A 20,000-nucleotide genomic window follows, 5' to 3' on the forward strand; every position below is an offset into this window, starting at 1 on the left:
ACGATGCCTTCTGCTGCTGCTGCCTATTTGGAGTTTGCGGATGTTTCTCTTTCTCTCGCATTTCGCAATTTTAAAATTTTATTTTTTTTCCTAATTTTCTTGCTGTGCAAGACACACACACACACGACACACACGAAGCACACACACAGACACACACACAGACACACACACAGACACACACAGCACACACAGACACACAGCACACACAGACACACACACAGACCCACATAGCACACACAGATACACACAGCACACACACCACACACACACACTCCACACACACACACGCCACACACAGCACACACACAGCACGCGCACACACACACACAGCACACACACTTCACACACACGCACTCCACACACACGCGCCACTCGCACGCACAACCCGTGCCCTAATTGATGGGTGGGGCGGGGGGGTGAAGCGATTCAAACCCAAATGTCTTCCTAATCACACGCAGCGGGGTGCGGAGTACGGCCAGGAGGGGGGGGTCCCGCAAGATAAGGCCCCGCGCCTCCCGTCTATCGCCCCGCGATCTCGGCGCGCTCCTTTGGAAGTGGAACGGAGATCGATAGCGGCGACGGCGGCCGAGGGTGACGACCCCAGCGGCCGTCGCGACAAAAGAACTCAACAAAAACGCGCGGAGCTCCACGGGGTGGAAATGCGAAGCTCCACGGGTGGGAACCTCCCCTCCCCTCCCCCTCCTCCTCCTCCATCCCTTTTCAAATGCGCGCTCCGCTCTGTGTAGGCGCCTCGGAATTGACCGTGAGTGGTACTCAGGGATGGTGCCCTGCGGTTTGGACTGCACCCCCCCTCCCTCTCTCACTCACTCACTCCCCATCTCTCTCCACCTGCCTCTTCCCCATCTCTCTCTCGGCCCACCTCTCTCCCCATCTATCTCCCCATCTCTCTCCCCATCTATCTCCCAATCTCTCTCCCCATCTCTCTCCCCCCATCTCTCTCCACATCTCTCTCCCCATCTATCTCCCAATCTCTCTCCCCATCTCTCTCCCCCCATCTCTCTCCCCATCTCTCTCCCCATCTATCTCCCAATCTCTCTCCCCCCATCTATCTCCCCATCTCTCTCCCCCCATCTCTCCCCCATCTCTCTCCCCATCTCTCTCCCCATCTCTCTCCCCATCTATCTCCATCACCCTCAATCCCCATCTCTCTCCCCATCTCCCCCCATCTCTCCCCCCATCTCTCTCCCCCATCTCTCCCCGCCCATCTCTCTCGCTTATCTCTCTCCCAATCTCTTTTTTTTTATTCAGCGTCTGCAAATGCAACTTTATTATCCAGTGCTACAGCCCAAAAGCAAACGCAGAAATTATCAAATAAAAATGTTGCACGCGATTTTGCAGGACAATTGCACTGAATGCATTTTTAAAATTCCAGCCACCCCAAAATTTTTACAGAACAAAATTACCATAATTTAACCCCATCTCTCTCCCCACCTCTCTCCCAATCTCTCTCCCCATCTCTCTCCCCATCTCTCTCCCCATCTCTCTCCCCATCTCTCTCCCCATCTCTCTCCCCACCTCTCTCCCCATTTCTCTCCCCATCTCTCTCCCCACCTCTCTCCCAATCTCTCTCTGCAATAAAAGTTGTTTAAAAGTCAAAGGCTCTCCCCATTTCTCTCCAGATCTCTCTCGCTCTCTCTCCCCATCTCTCTCGCTGGGGAGTCGGACAAGCCCCTCTCTGTACCAGCGTGTACGGCACCCTCGTGGTGTTCACCTTCTGAAGCGCTCGCTCGTCACCGTGGCGTGCGCGATGACCACCACCACGTGACTTTTCTTTCGTGTTGTGCGCGGTGCTTTTAGCGCCACAGCGCGTGGATTTGTAGCGTTTATTTTCATTTGTTTGCTGGTGACTTTGTGTGTTTCATATGGAAATCGCCTCCAGTGCTGCTGCTGGCGGCAATAAAAGTTGCTTAAAAGTCAAAAATCTCTCCACATCCATCTCTCTTGATCTCTCTCCCCATCTCTCTCTCTCTCTCTTTATTTTTTTACGATCAGTGGAAACAAGAAGATGCTCGGTGTAGTCGGCACTTTGCTTCGTTCATCATTTCGTAATTTTATTTTAAACATTTTTAAACTTTGCTTTATGTAAACCCCCACCTCTCTCTCTCGCTCACTCTCTCGCTCTCTGCGGAGATTCGCGTGAAGTTGTGGGAGGTTTTGTTGTTGTTCGAGAGCGCTCGAGGGGGACCTCGCCGCGAGAAGTTAAACTACCACCACCACCACCGTGGCCCCCGAGGCTCACTCCGTGGCTGTGTTTGATGACACGAAGAGGCCCGAGCCAATCCACCCCCCTCCCCCATCACCTGCTGGAGACCTCTCGCCCAGGGTCCAGACTCATCCGAGAGGACGCCGCGGGCTGTAGCAGCAGCGTTTGTGTTGCTATAAAGGGGCCCTAAATACATAAATAAAACACGTTAATATTAAAACACACGAATTGTTTTTTTTACTTGCACAGTAAAGTAATTGTGTTTTTTTTCATTTGCTATACAGCCAGCTAGTACGACAAATCGCTAACCTTAAACACCCAGTCTTTCGTAAAAGTCGAAGGCGGTATAGTACTATAGTAATAGAGCAAGTGCAGAATCACTGAACCGGAATTGATAGCTTGAAAGCGTTTAGCGCGGGGCCCTTGAAAGTGTGGGGCCCGTAGCTACATATGTAGCTACTACATGTGTACTACATGTGTACTACATGGGTACTACATGTGTACTACATGTGTAGCTACTACACGTGTAGTAACTAGTAGTGGCTATAACTAGCTACTACTAGCTACTACATGTGTAGTAGTTGCGGGAGGTAGTAGCTACTACATAAGTAGTTACTGCACAAAGTGTAGTATATAGTGTAGTGTAGCTACTACACGTGTAGCTACTACACAAAGTGTAGTGTATAGTGTAGTGTAGCTACTACACGTGTAGCTACTACACAAAGTGTAGTGTATAGTGTAGTGTAGCTACTACACGTGTAGCTACTGCACAAAGTGTAGTGTATAATGTAGTGTAGCTACTACACGTGTAGCTACTGCACAAAGTGTAGTGTATAGTGTAGTGTAGCTACTACACGTGTAGCTACTACACAAAGTGTAGTGTATAGTGTAGTGTAGCTACTACACGTGTAGCTACTGCACAAAGTGTAGTGTATAATGTAGTGTAGCTACTACACGTGTAGCTACTGCACAAAGTGTAGTGTATAGTGTAGTGTAGCTACTACACGTGTAGTTACTACACAAAGTGTAGTGTATAATGTAGTGTAGCTACTACACGTGTAGCTACTACACAAAGTGTAGTGTATAGTGTAGTGTAGCTACTACACGTGTAGCTACTGCACAAAGTGTAGTGTATAGTGTAGTGTAGCTACTACACGTGTAGTTACTACACAAAGTGTAGTGTATAGTGTAGTGTAGCTACTACAAGTGTAGCTACTACACAAAGTGTAGTGTATAGTGTAGCTACTACACGTGTAGCTACTACACAAAGTGTAGTGTATAGTGTAGTGTAACTACTACACGTGTAGCTACTACATACGTAGCTCCTTGTGCTACTGGGATAATAAGACACTGCTTGTCACTATCAAAATATAAAAAATACGTCCACAACGGAGGTTCGCCAAAGCACCGCGTGTGTTTAATACGGCCGCGATTCCCTGAAACAACCAAACTGTTTCATGTTGTTATTTTTAAACACCACGACACGAAGTGTTTTCATTGCCAGAAAGGGTAACTCTCCCCCTCCCTCCCCTCTATTCTTATTTAAAAAGACGCGAGAAGGAGAGAGGTAGGAGGAGAAGGGAGGGAGGGAGGGAAGAGCGAGGGGGGTGGAAGGGACAATTTGCGACTGAGTGACTTAATTGAGCTGAGAGTTAATGAGATTACCACTCGCCACTCACCACCCCCCTCCCGCTGTGTTCTCTTTGAGCTCGCGGGAAAATTCCGCAAATGCATCGGACGCGCTGCCTCGCTGTGTCCGGGATGGCGCGTCGTGCGCTGCGTGCGAGACGGCGGCGGCGGTGATGGCTCAAGCTCGTACAGGGCTGCTGTTACTACCCCCCCCACCACCACCACCAGTGCTGTGTAGTGTATAGTGTAGTGTAGTGTGTAGTGTATAGTGTAGTGTGTAGTGCATAGTGTATAGTGTAGTGTATAGTGTAGTGTATAGTGTAGTGTGTAGTGTAGTAGTGTAGTGTATAGTGTAGTGTAGTGTGTAGTGTATAGTGTAGTGTGTAGTGTATAGTGTAGTGTATAGTGTAGTGTATAGTGTAGTAGTGTAGTGTGTAGTGTAGTGTATAGTGTAGTGTAGTGTGTAGTGTATAGTGTAGTGTATAGTGTAGTGTATAGTGTAGTGTATAGTAGTTTAGTGTGTATAATAGTGTAGTGTATAGTAGTGTGTATTGTAGTAGTGTGTAGTGTAGTGTATAGTAGTGTAGTGTATAGTGTAGTGTATAGTGTAGTGTATAGTGTCGTGTAGTGTGTAGTGTATAGTGTAGTAATGTGTAGTGTAGTGTATAGTGCAGTGTATAGTGTAGTGTATAGTGTAGTGTATAGTGCAGTGTATAGTAGTGTGTAATGTATAGTGTAGTAGTGTGTAGTGTAGTGTATAGTGTAGTGTATAGTGTAGTGTATAGTGTAGTGTATAGTGCAGTGTATATTAGTGTGTAGTGTATAGTGTAGTGTGTAATGACTCTCACCTGTGCTATAACTCACAACTACTGTACATCACCCCGGGCACGTGACCCCCAGGGGGGCACTGCCCACGTGACCCCCAGGGGGGGCACTGCCCACGTGACCCCACGGGGGGCACTGCCCACGTGACCCCCATGGGCACTGCCCACGTGACCCCCATGGGCACTGCCCACGTGACCCCCAGGGGGGGCACTGCCCACGTGACCCCCAGGGGGGGCACTGCCCACGTGACCCCCACGGGGGCACCGCGTGCCGCCCCGCTGGGCATCGTCCTCGTGTTTGACGTATGGACAATTAAATGTCAATATATCGATAATTAAATGTCAATGTATCGACAATTAAACGTCAATGTATCGATAATTAAACGTCAATGTATGGACAATTAAATGTGAATGTATGGACAGTTCAATGTCAATGTATGGACAATTAAATTTAAATGTACGGACAATTAAATGTGAATGTATGGACAGTTCGATGTCAAATATATCGACAGTTCAATGTGAGTGTATCGACAGTTCAATGTCAATGTCGTTGTAGCCGAAACGTCGTGAGAATTATTTTATTATGTTTTATTTTTATTATTTTATTACTTCCCTTCTACGTGACTTTACCGAAAGAACCAAGAAGATGTATCGATAGTTGTTGGACTGCTGGTGCTTATTTTCTGCTCTGCTCCACGTTTGGGAGTTGGTGGACTTGTGCGATGTAAACTTTACATAAATCAAGATGTAAACTTTATATAAATAAAGATGTAAACTTTATATCAATAAAGATATAAACTTTATATGAATAAAGATGTAAACTTCATCATCATCATCATCAGCATGGACACAGATCATCATCATCATCAGCATGGACACAGATCATCATCATCATCAGCATGGACACAGATCATCATCATCAGCATTGTGATGCACGCATTGTCATGCTGATGGCGAGCAGCCTGCACGGCGCTCCATCACCTCCACCCCTCCCACCCCTCCCCTCTCCTTACCCCCTCTCCCTCCCCTCTCCTCCCTCCCTCCCCCCTCTCCCTCCCCCCTGTATAATAGTGTATTGTATAGTAGTGTAGTGTATAGTAGTGTATAATGTATTGTATAGTAGTGTATAGTAGTGTGTAGTGTATAGTGTAGTGTATAGTAGTGTATAGTGTAGTGTATAGTAGTGTATAGTGTAGTGTATAGTAGTGTATAGTGTAGTGTATAGTAGTGTATAGTGTAGTGTATAGTGTAGTGTTTAGTAGTGTAGAGTATAGTTTAGTAGTGTAGTGTATAGTGTGGTATAGTGTAGTGTATAGTGTAGTGTATAGTGTAGTGTAGTGTATAGTGTAGTGTATAGTGTAGTGTATAGTGTAGTGTTGTATTGTCGTATAGTTGATGGACCGGACCGGTTCTTCGTTTATTTTAAAAGAGATTCCGTGCATCTTGCATTCATGTTTGAACATGTGCTAGGTAAAATAAACACACATAACACACACACATAACACACACACACATATAACACACACACACATAACACACACACACATAACACACACACAACACACACACATAACACACACACACAACACACACACACATGACACACACATAACACACACACAACACACACACATAACACACACACAACACACACATAATACACACACACATGACACACACATAACACACACACAACACACACACATAACACACACACAACACACACATAATACACACACACATGACACACACATAACACACACACACAACACACATAACACACACACATAACACACACACACATGACACACACGAGAGAGACAGAGAGTCCCTGTCACTCATTCATCACAATCAGCCAGGGTCTATCTACTGCTCGATAAAGATCTCCCATCTTCCGGTGGCAGAAGAGATATAAAACAAGCGGTAGGGATCTTCCGGTAGAGGTAGAACTATGAGATTGGATTTAGACATCTTTCGGTAGAGATATAAAACGGCCGGTAGAATCTTCCGGTAGACTGGATTTACACGTCTTCCGGTGGAGGTAGAGATATAAAACGGGCAGTAGACGTCTTCCGGTGGCGGAAGAGATGCAGAACTGGATTTAGACATCAGAGCGGTAGACATCTTCCGGTAGAGATATCAAACTGCATTTATACGTCTTCTTGGTTTTTTCGGTAAAGTCACGTAGAATGGAAATAATAAAATAATAAAAATAAAACATAATAAAATAAAACGTCGTGAGAAATATGTTATTATTTTTATTATTTTATTATTTCCATTCTACGTGAATTTACCGAAAGAACCAAGAAGATGAATCCCTGCAGTCACGAAAGAAGCTTTAAATCGAAATTTGCATGTATACGTTTTCTGGTGGCGGTAGGGATATAAAACGGACGGTATACGTCTTCCGGTAGAGGTAGAGCTATCGGACCGGATTAAAAATCATCTTCCAATAACGGTAGAGTTATACTACGGGCGGTAGATGTCTTCCGGTGGAGGTAGAGATATAAAACAGACAGTGGACATCTTCCGGTGGCAGAAGAGATATAGAACTGGATTTAGACTTCTTCCGGTGGCGGTAGAGCTCTATGAAACGCGCGGTAGACATCTTCCGGTGGAGGTAGAGCTATAAAACGGGCGGAGGATATCTTCCGGTGGCAGAAGAAATACAGAACTGTGATTTAGACGAATTCCGGTGGCGGTAGAGATGAATAAAACGGCCGGTAGATATCTTCCGGTGGCGGTAGAGATATATAAAACAGCCGGTAGATATCTTCCGGTGGCGATAGAGATACTAAGGACAGCCAAGGCAGAGCTACAGCCCGCGACGCTCTCACGAGACCCAATTTTTGTTTAATTCTCAGCATTTTATTTTAATGATTTGTAAAAAAATAAAATGTATTAACTGTGATAATAGTTAGAATTCTAACTGTTAGAATCGTTAGAACAGAGGGGTGGGCTAGTTACGATAATAACCTGATGATATTGTCCGGGTCTGTTTTATGCAATTCGCCCTGCCTGTTCGGCGGTTGTAACATTTTAAATTCGGATTGCAATTTAACATTTTTTTAAATTGAGGATTAAAACTGTTTAACGATAATAATTTCGTAGCGTTCGTCCATTCCCCGGCTGTACATTTACAACAATTTTTTTTTCTTTCAAACGTTAACTATAAATCGTGTTAATCTCTGTCGGGCTCTTAACGCCAATGCAACGGGACGCTATTTAATTCGCGATTAAAATATTGGCGTGACGCGATACAATATTGCGGTATTTACGAATGATATTAACGTGATAGACGCGAGTCTTAATATTGTCCGATAAATTTGCCTGAAGAGGCATCGAACGCATTTTATATTTAACGGCGTTTCGATTTAAATCGTCAGTTGATCGCGCCCACAATTTTGACTTTTCGTCATATTCGCCTCATAAATCGGGTGACGCATTCATCAAAAGAAACAACTCTGTCACACATTGCATCTGGCACGAGGAAGGAAGCGATGGCGACATCTGAACGTTAACCTGAGTTTGCGGTGGTGATGGTGGTGATGATGGTGATGATGATGGTGATGTCAAGGAAACTCCGAGTTCATCTGTGGTGCTTCGTTCACCTGTCCTACTTGCTGTACACCCTCACAGGTGAGCGGCGAATGTCCCTGCACATCGCGTCAAACCACACGGCTTAATCCAACAGGGTTAAACCCCGTGTTCTTGTTAAAGTCTCTACCCATAGACTCCAGTGTTAAAGTCTCTACCCATATACTCCAATGTTAAAGTCTCCCATAGACTCCAATGTTAAAGTCTCCCATAGACTCCAATGTTAAAGTGTCTCATAGACTTCAATGTTAAAGTCTCCCATAGACTCCAATGTTAAAGTCTCTACCCATAGACTCCAATGTTAAAGTCTCTACCCATAGACTCCAATGTTAAAGTCTCTACCCATAGACTTCAATGTTAAAGTCTCCCATAGACTTCAATGTTGAAGTCTCCCATAGACTCCAATGTTAAAGTCTCCCATAGACTCCAATGTTAAAGTGTCTCATAGACTCCAATGTAAAAGTCTCCCATAGACTTCAATGTTAAAGTCTCTACCCATAGACTCCAATGTTAAAGTGTCCCCATAGACTCTTATGTTAAAGTCTCCCATAGACTCCAATGTTAAAGTCTCCCATATACTTCAATGTTAAAGTGTCTCCCATGGACTCCAATGTTAAAGTCTCCCATATACTTCAATGTTAAAGTCTCCCATATACTTCAATGTTAAAGTGTCTCCCATGGACTCCAATGTTAAAGTCTCCCATAGACTCCAATGTTAAAGTGTCTCATAGACTCCAATGTTAAAGTGTCTCATAGACTTCAATGTTAAAGTCTCTACCCATAGACTCCAATGTTAAAGTGTCTCGTAGACTCCAATGTTAAAGTCTCCCCATAGACTCCAATGTTAAAGTCTCCCATAGACTCCAATGTTAAAGTGTCCCCATAGACTCCAATGTTAAAGTTTCCCATAAACTCCAATGTTAAAGTCTCTACCCATAGACTCCAGTGTTAAAGTCTCCCATATACTCCCATGTTAAAGTCTCCCATAGACTCCAATGTTAAAGTCTCTCATAGACTCCAATGTTAAAGTGTCCCCATAGACTCCAATGTGAAAGTCTCCCATAGACTTCAATGTTAAAGTCTCTCATAGACTCCAATGTTAAAGTCTCTCATAGACTCCAATGTTAAAGTGTCCCCATAGACTCCAATGTGAAAGTCTCCCATAGACTTCAATGTTAAAGTCTCTCATAGACTTCAATGTTAAAGTCTGGCCAGCACCACGCCCGGCCGCCTTTGTCTCCCCCAGTGGCGATGTTTACTACACCACCGTAACAGGTGACTCATTTGAGGCTGAGGCGACCTAGGGGAGGCACCAGGACCGGTTCACTGTGCCGGGAGCCTTCATAGGTGCTGCTCGCTAACAGCACTTGCCCTTACAGTCTGTTAGAGGCTACACGGGGGATCTTTGTCTTCTGACTTGGGTATGTGGGTGAGTGGGTGGGTGAGTGGGTGGGTGAGTGATTGAGTTTGAGCAGTGAGTGACTCGTCGGGTGCGTGGTTGAGTGAATTCATGGATGAGTGTATCTGTACGTGAGTGGGTGACTGAGTGTTTTGTTGAACGAGTGGGTTGATGAATGAGTGGGTGGGTGAATTAGTAGGTAAATGTATGAGTGAATAGGTGGGTGGGTGGGTGTGTTGTTGAACGAGTCGGTGGGTGAATGAGTGGGTGGGTGATTGAATGGATGGGTGGGTGAGTGGGTGGGTGAGTGGATGAGTGAGTGGGTGGGTGAGCGATTATGTGAATGAGTGTGTTGTTGAACGAGTGGGTGGGTGAACGAGTTGGTGAGTGAACGAGTGGGTAGGTGAATGCGTGGGTGGGTGAACGGATGAGTGGGTGGATGAATGGGTGAGTGGGTGAACGGGTGAGTGGGTGAATTGGTGGGTGAATGGGTGGGTGAGTGGGTGGGCGAGTGGGTGGGTGAGTGTGTTCTTGAACGAGTGGGTGGGTGAATGAGTGAATGTGCGTGGGGAGCGGTGATGTATCGGTGAGCGCGCTGTGTTATGGTGGTGAATGCGTGAGTGAGTGCGTGGGTGCGTGAGTGAATGCGTGAGTGAATGCGTGAGTGAGTGGGTGAATGCGTGAGTGAGTGAATGCGTGAGTGAGTGAATGCGTGAGTGAGTGAAAGCGTGAGTGAGTGGGCGAATGCGTGAGTGAATGCGTGAGTGAGTGAATGCGTGAGCGAGTGAATGCGTGAGTGCGTGAGCGTAAGTGAGTGAATGCGTGAGTGAGTGAATGTGTGAGTGAGTGAATGCGTAAGTGAGTGAATGCGTGAGTGAGTGAGTGAATGCGTGAGTGGGGCTATCGGCGATGGGATAGGTTGTTGACGGTGTGAGTGCGTGAGTGAGTGAATGCGTAAGTGAGTGAATGCGTGAGTGAGTGAGTGAATGTGTGAGTGAGTGCGTGAGTGAATGCGTGAGTGGGGCTATCGGCGATGGGATAGGTTGTTGACGGTGTGAGTGCGTGAGTGAGTGAATGCGTGAGTGAGTGCGTGAGTGAGTGAATGCGCGAGTGAGTGCGTGAGTGATTGAGTGAATGCGTGAGTGAGTGAATGCGTGAGTGAGTGCGTGAGTGAGTGAATGCGTGAGTGAGTGCGTGAGTGAATGCGTGAGTGAGTGAGTGCGAGAGTGAGTGCGTGAGTGAGTGAATGCGTGAGTGAGTGAGTGAATGCGTGAGTGAGTGAGTGCGTGAGTGAGTGAGTGCGTGAGTGAGTGGTCCAGTTGAATTATTGTGGCCGTGTCGGAGGGAATGGCTGAGTGAGTGTGCGGAGGTCACGTGTGCGGTGGTCACGTGTGCAGGGAGCGGTGGCGCAGTGGTCAGCGTTATAAGCGAACCGGGCAGCGAGCCGAGTTCGATTCCCGCTCACGGCGGTGACGATTTATCCAAACCGGTGCTGGGTCGCCTCTAGGTCGACTCAGCCTGATGCGGTGTGTACGAAACATCGCCACCGGGGGGAGACAAAGGCGGCCTGGCGTGGTGCTGGCCACCCACCCCCTCGTGTGCCACAGTGCCGGCGCTCGCTAACAGCACTTGGCCCCAGCAGTGTGAGAGGCTCTCGAGGGTACTTTGTCTTTGTGATGTGAGTGGGGGGCGGGGGGGGTCCCTGGGTTCGATGTGGGTCATCGGTCGAGGCTGGTGATGGAATGACAGCCAAAGGAGAGAGCGAGGAGAGAGACAGGGCACGGTGACATCGTCTAGCCCAGTGGTGCTTTGACTGCACACTGGGACACGTGAAACGTTTTTCGATTAGTTACCTTCTCATGAAAACAATTTGCCCATCTCTCACACCCCCTGGGGGTGCATCACGACCATGTCTCGCACCCCCCCCAGAGAGGGCATCTCTCTCACTCCCCCACGGGATGCGTGATGCACCTGGGGATGTGATTGTGGTGTTGTGTGTGATTGTGGTGGTGTGTGTGAGTGTGGTGGTGTGTGTGATTGTGGTGTGTGGTTGTGGTGTGTGTGATTGTGGAGTGTGTGATTGTGGTGGTGTGTGTGTGTGTGTGATGGTGGTGGTGTGTATGTGATGGTGGTGGTGTGTGTGTGATGGTGGTGGTGTGTGTGTGTGATTGTGTGATTGTGGTGTGTGTGTGATTGTGGTGTTGTGTGTGATTGTGGTGTTGTGTGTGATTGTGGTGGTGTGTGTGTGATTGTGGTGGTGTGTGTGTGATTGTGGTGGTGTGTGTGTGTGATTGTGGTGGTGTGTGTGTGTGATTGTGGTGGTGTGTGTGATTGTGGTGGTGTGTGATTGTGGAGTGTGTGATTGTGGTAGTGTGTGTGATTGTGGTGTGTGTGTGTGATTATGGTGGTGTGTGTGATTGTGGTGTGTCTGTGATTGTGGTGGTGTGTGTGATTATGGTGGTGAGTGTGTGTGTGATTGTGGTGTGTGTGTGATTGTGGTGGTGTATGTGATTGTGGTGTGTGTGTGTGATTATGGTGGTGTGTGTGATTGTGGTGTGTCTGATTGTGGTGGTGTGTGTGATTATGGTGGTGAGTGTGTGTGTGATTGTGGTGTGTGTGTGATTGTGGTGGTGTATGTGATTGTGGTGGTGTGTGTGATTGTGGAGTGTGTGAGTGTGGTGGTGTATGTGATTGTGGTGTGTGTGTGTGTGATTATGGTGGTGTGTGTGATTGTGGAGTGTGTGTGTGATTGTGGTGGTGTGTGTGTGTGATTGTGGTGTGTGTGATTATGGTGGTGTATGTGAGTGTGGTGGTGTATGTGATTATGGTGGTGTGTGTTTGTGGTGGTGTGTGTGTGTGTTTGTGGTGTGTGTGTGTGTGTGTTTGTGGTGTGTGTGATTATGGTGGTGTGTGTGATTGTGGTGGTGTGTGTGATTGTGTTGTGTGTGTGATTGTGGTGGTGTGTGTGTGAGTGTGGTGCTGTGTGTGATTGTGGTGTGTGTGTGATTGTGGTGGTGTGTGTGTGTGATTGTGGTTACACAGATACAGTAGAATGATTGCACGAAGAGTGTGCTACGTGCAATTTGCATGAATGAAGCTCTACGGTATACAAATAACTATCATTGTGATACCGTGGCACCACCACTCAACCTCCAGCACCACCACCACCACCTCCACCACCGCCACCACCTCCAGCACCACCACCACCACCGCCACCACCACCACCACCTCCAGCACCACCACCACCACCCCCTCGTTCTGACGGCCGGGGCGATAATCGGGGTTATATTTGGGGTGCAGAATGACGGGAAGGTTATCAGTTGACATGAGCCACGCACGGTTGATAAGAGTGGGACACCGCACGCACACACGTGTACACGCACGCACGTGTACACACACACATGTGTACACGCACACACGTGTACACGTACACACGTGGAACACACACACACGCGCGCGCACACATCCACGTGAACACACACGCGCACACGTTGTACACACACACGCCTGTATACACACGCACACGCAGCATACACATGTGCTGTGCGTGTGCGCCGAACCCGGCGACCCGAGTTCGACTCCCGCTCAGGGCCACCACCTACCCTGGTGACCGATTACCTGAACTGGTCCTGGGCCTCCCCTAGGTCGACTCGGCCTCAAATGAGTACCCGCTGTTAGGATGGTCGAGTGTTGTATTTGTGTGTGTGTCTGGGTGGTTTGTTTTTACCTTTCTTGTACTTTACACTCCTATCGCGTTTGTGTAACTGTGTTGTTGCTGTTGTTGTTGCTGTAACGTTCTTAGCCCTGTGCCCCCTCACTGGGACATCTGACTTGCATCCCACTGGGATTTTTGCACACAGCGTTGGTGTACGGTGCTTTTTCTGCAATATTTTGCTGTCTTTTCTTGGATTTTCTGTTTGCACTCAGTCACATAGTCACTTGAAGACGTTTTCTTGTTCATGTTTTTGTTTTTTTGTTTGTTGCGGTTGCACCCGATTCACGAGCCGAATGGCTCACAGGGCTACACCTAATACATGAAATGAAATGAAAAAAATGAAATGTGAGTGAAAGAGCTTAATAGCTCATCGGATTTCTCCTACGGTAGACATAATGATTCTGATTCCAAACAAAATGCATCTTCTGATGATGTGCAAATATCGCCAGTGGGGAGACAAAGGCGGCCGGGCACGCGTGGTGGTGCCCCCCCCCCCCCCCCACCTCGTGCGCCGTGCCGCCCTTCGTAGGCGCCGCTGCGACTCGGCACTTGCCCTCGCCCCCACCAAGTATGGCGAGCCTACCCGGGGGACCTTCGCCTGTGCCTTTGTCCGCAGACGCGTGCCCTGGCAGGCTGACGTGCGCCCTCCTGCGCCGGGAGCCGTGCCCCGCTGGGAGCCGTGCCTGCGGGCCCTGCCGTGCCCTGCACACCCTCGGAGCGCAAGGGCACTGCGTCTCGGGTAGGGGCCTGAGAGGGAGCCGTGGTCGTGAGCCTACTCCCTCCTCCCCCGTAGAGACAGAGAGACCCACGCAGAGAGACACAGACTCACACAGAGAGAGCCACAGACTCACGCAGAGAGAGCCACAGACTCACACAGAGAGAGACACAGACTCACGCAGAGAGACACAGACTCGCACAGAGAGAGACACAGACTCACGCAGAGAGAGACACAGACTCACACAGAGAGACACAGACTCACACAGAGAGACACAGACTCGCACAGAGAGCCACAGACTCACATAGAGAGACACAGACTCACGCAGAGAGAGACACAGACTCACACAGAGAGACACAGACTCACGCAGAGAGCCACAGACTCGCACAGAGAGCCACAGACTCGCAGAGAGAGACACAGACTCGCACAGAGAGCCACAGACTCACACAGAGAGCCACAGACTCACACAGAGAGCCACAGACTCACACAGAGAGCCACAGACTCACACAGAGACCGACAGATTCACACAGAGACCCACAGAGAGCCACAGACTCACACAGAGACCCACACAGAGACCGACAGACCCACATAGAGACCCACACAGAGAGCCACAGACTCACACAGAGAGCCACAGACCCACACAGAGACCCACAGACCCACACAGAGACCCACACCCCCTCCCTGTAGTCGTGGTGCCGGTAGTGTTGAGCTGCTGCTGCTGCTGCTGCCGTCTGTCCCCTCGTAGACGACCGGAGGCACCGGCTGGGTCTCCCGGGCGACGACGCCGACGAGGAGTTCATCGCCTCCGTGTTGAGCGGCGCGCACACCACCACCACCACCGCCACCAGCGGTGGTGACGGTGGCGGTGACGGTCACGGTGATGGTGGCGACGGTGACGGTGGCGGCGGAGCCTTAGAGCCCCGTGGGGGCGAGCAGAGACGCGGCGGGAAGGCCCACGGGCAGCAGTGGCAGCACCTGCGGGGCGCGTCACCGCCTGCCGTGGCAGGGCCTGCCGTGGCAGGGCCTGGCGCGGCAGGGCCTGGCGCGTCAGGGCCTGGCGTGGCGGTCTCGGCCACGGCGTGGCGGGGGCAGGAGGAGCAGCAGGAGGAGGAGGAGACGCGGCGTGGGACGTCTCGCGCCAGGGAGGGCGACGACACGAAGGAGGATCCCGGGAGAGCCGGGGACACGAGGGAGAGCCGTCGCCATCGCGCCGGGCGGAGGGGGAAGGGGGCACACGGCGAAGTGGCGATGAGCGGTGGAGGTGGAGGAGGAGGAGGTGGAGGAGGAGGTGGTGGAGGTGGTGGAGGAGGAGGAGGTGGAGGGGGTGGGGGGGGCCACGACTCCACTCCGCGGGCCCACACCGTGTGGAGGATCGACGCTCAGCAGATCTCGACGCGGCACGAGATCGGCGGAGAGATCGAGGAGGAGGTGGTGGACGTGAAGACGCTGCAGCAGCAGCAGACGCGGGGCAGAGGCACCGGCGGTGGTGGTGGCGGTGGTGGCGGTGGCGGCAATGGTGGTGGTCATGCGAAGAAACCTGTCACCATGACCACCATCAGTGGTGGTGGTGGTGGCAGTGCTGGTGGTGGTGCTGGTGGTGCTGGTGGTGACGGTACATCCGGCCAGAACAGCGAGCCGGGTGGAGGAGGAGGATCGGACGTAGGGGCGGACATCACCAGTACAACAACGAAAGACCACGACGACGAGGAGGAGGTGGTGGTGGTGGTGGCGGCGGCGGTGGCGACGGTCGGAGGAGACAGATCGGACGACCTGGAACCGGAAATCTCGAAGCCTCTCGGCACGGTGGCGGGGCGGCTGGCGGCATCCAAGTCGGCGAGTGCCCCAAGCCCCCTGCTGTTGGGTGAGTGAACGGGGGCTGAGGGTGAACCGGGGTTGAGGGTGAACGGGGGCTGAGGGTGAACCGAGGTTGAGGGTGAACCGGGGCTGAGAGTGAACGGGGGCTGACACCGCAGTCACCTCCCCACACAGCGTGGCTCCACTACTGTACCTCACTCCTCTTCAGAACACACACACACTGAGGCTGCCCTGGGTGAGTGAGTGGAGTTGCTGTGTTCTACCCCTGTTCTACAGAGTGAGTGAGTGAGTGGAGTTTGTGTGATCTCTCCCTGTTCTACAGAGTGAGTGAGTGGAGTTTGTGTGAACTCCCCCTGTTCTACAGAGTGAGTGAGTGGAGTTTGTGTGATCTCTCCCTGTTCTACAGAGTGAGTGAGTGGAGTTTGTATGATCTCTCCCTGTTCTACAGAGTGAGTGAGTGGAGTTTGTGTGATCTCTCCCTGTTCTACAGAGTGAGTGAGTGGAGTTTGTGTGAACTCCCCCTGTTCTACAGAGTGAGTGAGTGGAGTTTGTGTGATCTCCCCCTGTTCTATAGAGTGAGTGAGTGGAGTTTGTATGATCTCTCCCTGTTCTACAGAGTGAGTGAGTGGAGTTTATGTGAACTCCCCCTGTTCTACAGAGTGAGTGAGTGGAGTTTGTGTGATCTCTCCCTGTTCTACAGAGTGAGTGAATGGAGTTAATGTGAACTCCCCCTGTTCTACAGAGTGAGTGAGTAGAGTTTATGTGAACTCCCCCTGTTCTACAGAGTGAGTGGAGTTTGTGTGATCTCCCCCTGTTCTACAGAGTGAGTGGCGTTTGTGTGATCTCCCCCTGTTCTACAGGGTGAGTGTAGTTTGTATGATCTCCCCCTTTTCTACAGAGTGAGTGAGTGGAGTTTGTGTGATCTCCCCCTGTTCTACAGAGTGAGTGGGGTTTGTATGATCTCCCCCTGTTCTACAGGGTGAGAGTGAGTGGAGTTTGTGTGATCTCCCCTTGTTCTACAGAGTGAGTGGGGTTTGTATGATCTCCCCCCTATTCTACACAGAGAGAGAGAGAGCACGTTCGTGATGGGGCAGTTGTGGAAGGAGTGGAGAGGCTTCCCTACCTGGGCAGGGTGCACATGACCAGCTCCAGTTTGACAGCAGAAGTCTCACAGTCAGTCGAGCGCCATAATCTTCTCATCAGCTTACTAACGCTGTGTTGAAGCTTCGGGTCTTCTCAGTCACGGTCATGCCCTTCCTTCTGTATGTGGACCCCCCTAATGGAGCATCTTCGCCGGTTAGAAACATTTAGGCTGGCCTGCCTACGATCCATCCTGGGTTTAACCAGCCTGGATTTTGTGAGGAGCTCACAAATCCTTGAAAGATCTGGACACAGTCACATTGGTGAGCTCCTCCGGCAGGCAAGGCTGCTTTGTCTGGGCCATGTAGCCCGCATGCCCAGCCACCGCATGCCCAAGTAACTTCTGTTTGGCCGCATAGAGGGAGCTAAACGGGCGCGACACGGGCTAGAGAAGAGATGGAGTGATGTGGTACAGGAGGATGTGGAGCTGATTGGACTTGCCGATGACTGGTACCAGCGGTGTCAAGATCGGCCTCAGTGGAGGAGGCTCGTGAAGGACGCTACTGGGCAGTTGGAGGCAGTCGCCCTCCAGCAACAACGGAGGGCAGAGGAGCGACGCTCACAACAACGAGCGGAGCGCCGGGCGGCTAAAACACAGCGAGTTGGCACAGTAGGGGGTACAGCTGGTGTACATCTGCCAGTCATCTCAGTCAACCCATGTCATGATCTGTCCCGTGACCTCCTCCTGTCAGCGAACCTTCGACACTTCACGTGGCCTCGCAGTGCACCTAGCCTGGCACAGGGGCCGTGGTGACGTCACCGCCACTTAGAGGCAAATGGCGGTGGTTGTTGTTGAGTGACAATTATTTGAACCGGTCCTGGGCCTCCCCTAGTCCGACTCAGCCTGAAATGTATATCGGCTGTGGAGTGCGGTAAACTTCTCCACTCCTCGTGCGCCGTGCCGGCCTCGGTCAGCGCTGCTACCGCTGGTGATGCTCGCCAACAGCACTCGGCCCGACAATCTGTCAAAGGCTACCTGGGTGACCTTTGTCTCTTGTGTGCCTGGCACAGTGGCGGCGATGGTGAGCACCGTGGCGGCGGTGTCTGCCCTCGTAACCATGGCAGCGTGCTGGTACAGGTGAGCCTACAACCACCACCACCGCCACCATCGCCGCCACCACCACCACCATCGCCACCACCATCGCCACCATCGCCACCACCATCCCCACTTCCATCACCACCATCGCCACCACCACCACCATCCCCACTTCCATCACCACCACCACCATCGCCACCACCACCGCCGCCACCATCGCCACCACCACTGCCACCCCCACCAGGACCACCACCATCCCCACTTCCACTACCACCACCGCCACTACAACCGCCACCAAAACTGCTACCGCCACCACCACCACCTCCATCACCACTACCACTGCCACCGCCACCACCGCCACCACGGTATGTATACATGCGGAGAGATAGTGCAGTGGTGAGTGCGCCGCGCTACGAACCCAGCGACCCAAGTTCGATTCCCTCTCACGACCAACACCAGTGACGATTATCTGAATCGGGGCCTCCCCGTAGGTCGACCCAGCCTCAAATGGGTACCTGGTGCAGTGTGTAGTAAACATCGCCACTGGGGAGACAAAGGCGGCCGGGCGGGTGTGATGCTGCTGACCCCCCACCCCCTCGTGCGCCATCGTGCCGGCCTCAATTGACGCTGCCGCTCGCCACGAACAGCACTTGCCCCGACAGTCTTGTGAAGGCTACTCGGGGGACCTTTGTCTTTGCAGGCTGCACCGTGCAGGCGGCATGGTGCAGAAGGCAGACTACAGGGTGTGCAGCGCCCACTCGCCCGGCTCGCAGAGACCCCCAACGCTGCCGGTACGCAGGTCACCACTGCTGTGTGTGTGTCGTGTGTGTGCTGTGTCGTGTGTGTGTTGTGTGTGCGTGTGTTGTGTGTCTTGTGTGTGTTGTGTGTGCGTGTGTTGTGTGTGTTTGCTGTGTGTGTGTCGTGTGTGTGGGTTGTGTTGTGTGGTGTGTGTGAGTGTGTGTGTGTATGGTGTGTGTCGTGTGTGTGTGTTGTGTGTGCGTGTGTTGTGTGTCTTGTGTGTGTTGTGTGTGCGTGTGTTGTGTGTGTTTGCTGTGTGTGTGTCGTGTGTGTGGGTTGTGTTGTGTGGTGTGTGTGAGTGTGTGTGTGTATGGTGTGTGTCGTGTGTGTGGGTTGTGTGTGTGTGTATGTTGTGTCTGTTTTATGTGCTGTGTGTGTTATGTGCTGTGTGTGTTATGTGCTGTGTGTGTCATGTGTGTGGGTTGTGTTGTGTGTGTGTCGTGTACTGTGTGTTGTGTGTCGTGTGTGTGGGTTGTGTTGTGTGTGTGTCGTGTACTGTGTGTTGTGTGTGTGGGTTGTGTTGTGTGTGTGTTGTGTGTGTGTGTGTTATGTGCTCTGTGTGTCGTGTGTGTGTGTCTGTGTCGTGTACTGTGTGTTGTGTGTGTGTCGTGTGTTTTTTCCCAAGTAAATCATCATTGAGTCGACGTGTTTCACCGACACGGCCTGCACTTGTTTCACAGAAGAGAGCAGCAATGTGTCTGCGTGGTCGCGCCGAGGGGCACCCCCAGCGGCAGCTTGGGGTGGCCCTAGGCGTGTTTGTGAGAGTTTGTGTGGTTTTGCCGTTCCTCCTCCTCCTCCGTTGAAGGAGCGCAGACTGCCGTGGCGTTGGCAGTGTGCTCCACCACTTGCGTTGCACGGCCACAGACTCTCTCCTGCGGCTTGCCTGTCACAAATCTCTATAGATCTCGACGGTGCACTGTGTCTCTCTGTCTTTGTCTGCTGTGTGTGTGCAGCGTGCAGACAGCAGGCTGGCTCACAGGGCCCAGCTATATCACTACCAGCAGAAGAGACAGCAGCTTATGGCTATGGACAGGTAGGTGTACGTGTGTGTGTGTGTCCACGTGTGTGTGTGTGTCCACGTGTGTGTGTGTGTACATACAACAAGACA

The 20,000-nt window shown here is 51.0% G+C and overlaps 1 protein-coding gene across 1 annotated transcript in view; it reads left to right on the plus strand.

The window, feature by feature from the left end:
• The first annotated feature begins 7,487 nt into the window (after window positions 1-7,487).
• Window positions 7,488-20,000, plus strand: part of NPDC1 (neural proliferation, differentiation and control 1) — a 16,847-nt gene continuing 4,334 nt past the window's right edge. The window contains exons 1-7 of the mRNA XM_078623211.1: window positions 7,488-8,316; window positions 14,005-14,127; window positions 14,849-15,364; window positions 15,857-15,964; window positions 18,070-18,136; window positions 18,795-18,885; window positions 19,846-19,925. Coding sequence (XP_078479337.1) covers window positions 8,217-8,316; window positions 14,005-14,127; window positions 14,849-15,364; window positions 15,857-15,964; window positions 18,070-18,136; window positions 18,795-18,885; window positions 19,846-19,925 — 1,085 coding nt within the window. The 5' untranslated portion in view covers window positions 7,488-8,216. The remainder of the gene's footprint in view (window positions 8,317-14,004; window positions 14,128-14,848; window positions 15,365-15,856; window positions 15,965-18,069; window positions 18,137-18,794; window positions 18,886-19,845; window positions 19,926-20,000) is intronic.

Source organism: Lampetra planeri, unplaced genomic scaffold (assembly GCF_965212315.1).
Source record: "Lampetra planeri unplaced genomic scaffold, kcLamPlan1.2.h2 scaffold_207, whole genome shotgun sequence".
NCBI classification, from domain to species: Eukaryota; Metazoa; Chordata; class Hyperoartia; order Petromyzontiformes; family Petromyzontidae; genus Lampetra; species Lampetra planeri.